The sequence below is a fragment of the Triplophysa rosa genome, linkage group LG24, assembly GCF_024868665.1.
Source record: "Triplophysa rosa linkage group LG24, Trosa_1v2, whole genome shotgun sequence".
Taxonomy (NCBI): domain Eukaryota; kingdom Metazoa; phylum Chordata; class Actinopteri; order Cypriniformes; family Nemacheilidae; genus Triplophysa; species Triplophysa rosa.
Window position 1 is genome coordinate 15,337,881 of NC_079913.1, and position 7,644 is coordinate 15,345,524.

The 7,644-nt window shown below is 36.2% G+C and overlaps 1 protein-coding gene across 1 annotated transcript in view; it reads left to right on the forward strand.

Moving 5' to 3' along the window:
• Positions 1-3,984, forward strand: part of LOC130547506 (uncharacterized) — a 4,548-nt gene extending 564 nt beyond the window's left edge. The window contains exons 2-7 of the mRNA XM_057323469.1: positions 124-192; positions 288-382; positions 871-997; positions 1,211-1,328; positions 2,834-2,910; positions 3,877-3,984. Of these exons, the coding sequence (XP_057179452.1) occupies positions 124-192; positions 288-382; positions 871-997; positions 1,211-1,328; positions 2,834-2,910; positions 3,877-3,984 (594 nt within the window). The remainder of the gene's footprint in view (positions 1-123; positions 193-287; positions 383-870; positions 998-1,210; positions 1,329-2,833; positions 2,911-3,876) is intronic.
• The last annotated feature ends 3,660 nt before the right edge of the window (positions 3,985-7,644 follow it).

The following is a 7,644-nucleotide window of genomic DNA, read 5'->3' on the forward strand; positions in this document are numbered from 1 at the left end:
TTCAAGCTTCATACTATTTTTATTGAAAAAGCCAGCTTTCCACATAACTCCCATATGTAAATTGTATAAAATTAAATGATGGTTCACTGTGCAGACTTATTTGATATTTATATTCTTTGACAGATAAACTTTGACAATTACCAGGGCATTGTTTCATTTGTGAATACTTCCCATGTCCACTGGAAGTTTCTGGTGAGTAGATGATTCTTTTTTATATGTACTGTATATATTTAAGAACATTTATATCAAATACATTTTTTTTATTATGTTTGATTGTTTGATTTCAGTTCATAAATGCTTTGAACCATACCGTTTATGTGGTCAACCCATCAAAGAGTTCCACAGAGCAAACTGAATCCAGGCATGCCGCAAAAAACTTCAGGTATTTGTTTATTTATTCGTTTTGTTCAATAGAAGTATTGACAGTCAAAATTTGTCAGGACTGTGTATACTTGATGTACCATGCTCTAGACCTCTTCAGATGGTTTAACACTGGTCCAGAAGAGTTAAAAAAAAAACAAAATAAAAAATTAAAAAAAAAAAAAAAAAAATTTAAGATTATTTTGCATATTTTAATGAAACTGATATTGATAGATATCAAACAGTTATACAAGCTATGAAATATTGGCTTGAACTGGCTGTCCACCATTTTGAAGTTCTGAAAAATTTTGGGGGGGAAATATTGCCCAATAAAATCATATTATTATTACCTTACTATTTATGTTTTATCAAAAAAATGTTGTGTGATTTTGTCTGCTTATTATTCCTTCTTTATGCCTCGATAATTTGTCATTTGTATCATATGTAGCTATTTTTTTTTCTGTGTTCTAAATTTCAATTTCAATAACTAACATAACAAATCACATTCAGCAAGTATCTAAAAATAAGAAGAGAGTGCCATGGGAAAACAGAGTGGCTGAACATAAAATGGAAAGGAGGAGTACTGACCCATCCAACCCAGCAGGATGCCAGTAGCTGTGGCATCATTGTCACCATGGTACGTGAAGTAATGCAGAGTAATATGTGAAATATAATTTTTCTTAAGTTGGTTAGCTAATAGATGTTGTCGCTACATTACGTCCATTTTTTTATTTAACTGGGTTTTGCCTGTGGATTGTTCTACATTACAGTATATAAATGAACATTTGGAATGGTCTCTTAGTTTTTTCCGCAGCTGTATCTAATGAATTGAATGTTGGTGCTTGTTTAGATTGCAAGGGCAGTGATGAAGGCCTTTCCAGCTGTCCCAGTCATAAGCTTTGGGACTTCCAAAAAAGAAATGGCAATTGAAAGAGAAGTAATGGGTGCCCAGATACTGGAATCATCAGGTTTGTAAAGGAAGTGATTGTCTGTAATATGGTGTAATGATAACCAAAATGCAGCTTTGTCAGCACTACACTCATAAAAATAAAGTTGCTTTAAAGGTTGTTCACAGCGATACAATAGAAGAACCATTTTTGGCTCCACAAAGAACCATTCAGTTAAAGGTTCTTCAAAAACCATCTCTTTCTTACTTTTTTATAATCTGAGGAACCTAGTTTCGCCACAAAGAACCTTTTGTGAAACAGAAAGATTTTTATGGAACCAAAAGGTTATTCTATGACATCGAATAACCTTTTGAAGCACCTTTTCTTTAAGACTATGCTAAAGCAGTTTTAACAAAAATTGTTGAGGAAACTTTCAATGAAGTTAGTTGTAGAAGAAAATCATTTTTAACTAATCTTCAGACATAACATCTATTTATTATGATCACCTTACTATCTAGTAAACTTAAATTAAATAAGAAAGATTTCAAGAATGTCAAAATTTAGAGCAAATTGCATACCGGCCAACACAATATGTTGTGGGCTGGGCTAAACAATATGTCCAGGTTAGCAAAGGCAAATAAACATTAAATACAGTAAATAGAACTCAGGAAATCTAAGAGAGTAATTAACAATACAATTTAATTTTAGCCCTTTTGGCTAAACTCTTCTACATATTGGTTAGTGTAATATCTCTATCAGCACTGAAGGTTGTCTGGTAAATTGAATTCACATATAAGTTGCATGTCTTTACCTGGACAAAATCAAGAAGCCTTTATGCAGTCTGTGAAGGCCACAGAAATTGCAAATATATGAATAACAGGTATCACAAACACAATTACAGTGTTAAAAATTGCAGTTTTTTCTGAAAAAGGGTAGTTGTAAAATACATTACACTGTAAGTTATCTATGAGGCAAGTGTAGCAGGGGAGAAGGTAAATGGGAGTGGTGCACAATGGCGGAGCAGTTTGACAGCTGCAATGATTAACCCAGATGATTGTACTAACTCATGGCTGGAGATATAAAATATGCAATGAGAAGCAAAAATCAATTACAGAGATTAGGAGAGAGTGAGATGAACGGAAATGTTACCCAATGTTAATGTAAAAGTACACAATACAAAATAAATCTTAAATGGATAGTTCACTCAAAACTAAAGATACTTTTATAATTGACTTACTATGTCATTTTAAACCTTTATGACTTTTTCTTCTGCAGAACCAAAAAAACAGATATTTTGAAGAACATTTGCTATTAAAATAACAAAATGGACTGTACGAAGACAAAACATGTCTTTAGCATTTAGTTTTCAAAGACAATTAGGGTGAATCAATAAAATTTGGTGTTTAATTTTCCTTGTAGGGTCAAATTTAAATTATGCATTTAGTAGTAATATAAATATAAATAAATAACAAATACATGCAGGCCAAAAATAATTTAAAATATTTAAATAATTTAATGCCGTATTTGCTGCACCAAATTAAAATATTTTAAGCTTATATCGGTTTAATTGTTTAAATATTTTTTAGTGTTTGATGAGGCCAATAATTGTGCCATGTGTGCAATGGCAAAACCAATCGGATCTGGGCCTCCCACTACACACTGGGTGAGTTTTTTTTTTCACATTTCAGTTAGGCTGAATATGAAGGATAAATGAATAAAGTTCACTTGAAATCTGAAGATATTTATAATTTCATTGAAATTTTACCTTTCCACTCTAGATCCAATGTGATTGTTGTGACAGGTGGTTCCATGAACAGTGTCTGGGAGTGAAGAAAAAGGAACTGAAACGAGCAAGAGCACACAGCTGGAATTGCAAGCTATGCTCTTAAATGTATTTTACTAAGATGTATATATTTATACTTTATCTTAATTAATTTCAAATGACTGTGAAAAATCACCCCTTATCCGTCTTATGTTTATAAAACATTATTTAAAACAACATGGTATGCCAATGTGTATCTGTAATTAGTGATGCTTTGAAAAAGCATAACTATTGTTATTCGAACATACTTATAATAATTTTTCTTGTCCCGCAGCTTTTGACGTAGACCCATGAATGAATGCATCACATCGACGGGCATATTCGGGAATGGTGTGCTATGACTTTTATAAGCGATCGGGTGGGGGGGGGGTGCGATAGGGGGGCGAAAAACCACCCAAAAAATTAGGGGTGTTGGGAAAAATCGATTCACCTAACTATAGCAATTATTTTTAAAACGATTTAAAAATTGATTGGTTTACCTCGGAATCGATTTATTTTTTTATTTTACTTTTCCTAAGAGGTGGTGGAGTTACCACTTTTATTCCAACAGAAGGCGTAAAGAATATGTTTGTATCTGTATTAGATGACGTCGTATCCGTTTTAAACTGGCGAGAGGACGCAACAATCATGTGGTGCTTGATGCTTATCTGCAAGTATCTCAAAATATCTTGCTTAACTTAATATTCTGGAAGTATACTGATTTTACATTTATTACATGAATGATTTGTGTAGAACATATTCAACTTAAATAAATTCAAATACAGTACTATTTTTATACCAACATGTTTTATTTGTTGTACTATTTAGGGAGAAGTGGTGAGGCAGGATCAGAAGGAACTGAGTGATGATTGTGCATGTGCACCAGACAAAGATAAGGAAGATGACGAAGATCACAACGACCCCCCATTGGCTTAAAGAAGATCCCCCTGTGTGCTGGCTCTGCTACTTGGCAACACTTTTGGGGATGTCAGGCAGCCATTAGTAAAACCAGAGAAGTCAGCTCTTGACAGAGCAACAGTGGAAGTACAAAAGTACAGAACAGCTGATTCTCTGCCACTGTCTGAAAGTCCATTTGAATGGTGGAAAGAACATCATCATGAGTATCCGCTACTTGTCAAGATAGCTAAGCAATACTTATGTGTACCAGGGACTAGTGTCTCTGCTGAACGTGTATTCTCTACAGCTGGTGACATTGTGACTGCACAGAGAAGCAACCTAACCACAGAGCATGTTGACCAGCTCTTGTTTTTGCAGAAGAACCTTAACACTTCCAAGCATTAGTTTAGCTTGAAGTTTGTAGCACATTTTATTTGCAGTCTGGAGTTTTAAATATGTAAGTTTTAAGAATTTTCAGGAGCTTTTTTATTTATTGGAGCAGCTTAACAGCACTTTATTTTATTTTAGAGAGTATGTTTTTACTCATTTTTGTGGCACATTTGACTGTTATATTCATGGGAAAGTTCAAAGTTTTGGTCCTTGAAAGTTTCATGGGTCAAGAAACTTTAAAATATACACGGAGTATGTGTATGCTCCTCAAATAAAGTTCAGAAAGATGTGATGCATTGTTTTTGTTTATATGACTCATAATATACAGTCTCTTCAAGGGTATGATCAAGTATTTTCCATTGTCTAGTCTTTAATAAGCAAACAAAAATCACAATAAATTGTGATATCAACTCACAATAGTTATATAATCGCAATACTCAATAATCGCAATATATATTGAATCGGCACACAAGTATCGGGATAGTATTGAATCGGCAAATTAGTGTATCGTTACACCCCTACAAAAAAATCCCATAGACTTAACATTGCACCCAACTTTGAGGGATCGTAGCTCCGAGTGAGGATCATAGAAACATGAAAATAATACACGATTTGAAGGGGTTATCAGGCTCTATAAGAACATCACTCACAAGGGGGTGTAAGTTGCACCCCTGGGGTGCGAGAGCCTCCCAAAATTTCCATATACTTATAATGGCGCCCATAGACTCCCATTCAAAACCTAGATACCTATATATTCAAGCGTTATTTTTTCGCTTTAGACCCATGAATGACTACATCAAATCGAGCGGCCCATTGAGGAATGGTGTGTGATGACTTTTGGAAGCGATCAGTGGAGGGGGTGTGATAGGGGGGCAAATAAAAACCCGAAAAATCCCATTGACTTAACATTGTGCCCAACTTTGACGGGTCGTAGCTCAGAGTGAGGATATCGTAGAAACATGAAAATAATACACGATTTGAAGGGGCTATCAGGCTCTGTAAGAACATCACTCACAATGGGGTGTAAGTTGTACCCCTGGGGTGTAAGAGCCTCCCAAAATTTCCCAATCACAGGAAACATGCCCATATAAGGCGTAAAACGTCACGTGTTGAATATCTTAGCAGTACAACCACTTAGAGACAAGGGGGTGGGCTCATTTTACTCAGGCTACCAATCAGTGTCACATGATCATTATGAAGTTATTAAGCCACGCCCATAGCAACCATTAACAGCAACCTAGCTACCGATCCCATAGACTCCCATTATAAAAAGTCCATGTGGATATCTTTGCAACACAGTGTCGTAGAAACAAGGGGATGGGCTCATTTTACTCAGGCAACCAATCAGTGGCCCAGGAAGTTCATTAAGCTACGAAGCCACGCCAATAGCAACCATTTACAGCAACCTAGCAACTGATCCCATAGACTCCCATTATAAAAAGTCCAGGTGGATATTTTGGAACACAGTGTCGTAGAAACAAGGGGGTGGGCTCGTTTTACTACCAGGAAGTTCATTAAGCTACGAAGCCACGCCCATAGCAACAAAACATGTCAGCCTAGCAACCATTTAGCAATACCTATTAGTGTTGTCAAAAGTACCGGTACTTCCGGTCCAAGTCGGTACCTAAAAATAAAAAAGTTGTCGGTACCTCATTTTCATAAGACCCGGTACCACCGACGTACCGGGTACTGATGCTCTGTCTGACAGGTTGTCAGTCGGAATCTTTTCATAGACGCAACAAGACGTGATGAGCGGATAAGCTCCGATCCACAAGAGATGCGCACAGAAATACTTCAGATTAAAGTCATATCACGAAGAAAACGAACAGAGTTTTGTGGTGAAACGAGGAAGCATCCGGATTTAAGTTAACAAGTTCAAGCGGTAAGTTTCAAATTCTGTTCGCGTTTGCATTATGAATGTTGTATCATATGTTAAGTTAAAGGTTACGTTAAAATAAACGTCCCTGTTTGCGTGTTAATTTGTTAGCGCCAATGCTAGTCAAGTGTACTTATTAACCATTTAATGCTTTTATAACTGTAATGGGGTAAAATAAATGGGAGGACAGGATGGGGTTTACAGTACCTATTTTATATAGGCCTATCTGAAATCTATGTGCTAGAAAACTAGCATACTAACTGTATGACTAGCAATGTGTATGTCTTGGATAGATAACTCTATTAGGTTAAAAAAGCCACATTTAAACTAAAGAAAAATACTGTATATCTGTTGCATTTATTATTTTAATATACAGTTACCTTAATGTAAGTAATCTTGTGTAAATGCAGTATAAAAACTGAGGTTTGTTCTAATATTGCATATGCATGTTTGTTCAGTCAGTTGACTTACTGAAGTTTATTCTATTTGTCTTCTACAGCAGCAGACTGAGGAGGATGTTCATCAGCATGAAAGACCCCAGTGAGCACACAACAGTTTCAGCAACAATTAACTTATACGTCATGTATACAAAATGGCATTGCTTTTTATACATTTATATTAACAATGAGCTTGATTAATAAAATTGTGTTTCAATTAGCATGTACTGGTGTTTTGCTTTGGTACCGAAATTGGTACCGAGAACCGTGGAATTTTACTGGTATTGGTACCGACTACTGAAATTTTGGTACCGTGACAACACTAATACCTATATCTCTGTATCACAACATCGTAGAGACACGGGGGTTAGTTCGTTACACTCATAGCTTAGAGCATCATCTATTGGCAGATGCAAAGCCACGCCCATAGCAACCAAACAGGTTAGCCAGCAACCGTTTAGCAAAACCTATATCTCTGCATAGGAACATCGTAGAGACACGCGGGTTGGATCATTTCACTCGTAGGTTAGAGTATTATCAATTGCAGATGCCAAGCCAAACAGGTTAGTCTAGCAACCGTTTAGCAAAACCTATATCTATGCATAGGAACATCGTAGAGACATGGGAGTTGGTTTGTATCACTTGTGGCTTGAAGCATCATCAGTTGGCAGATGCTAAGCCACACCCATAGCAACCAAACAGGTTAGCCTAGCAACCATTTAGCAACACCTATATCTCTGCATCAGAACATCGTAGAGAAACAGGGGGTGGTTCGTATTACTCATAGGTTAGAGTACAATCAAGTGCAGATGCTAAACCACGCCCATAGCAACCAAACAGGTTAGCCTGGCAACCATTTAGCAGCAGCAATATCTATGCATAGGAACATCGTAGAGACATGGGAGTTGGTTCATTTCACTCATAGGTTAGAGTATTATCAATTGGCAGATGCTAAGCTACGCCCATAGCAACCAAACACATTAGCCTTAGCAAGAC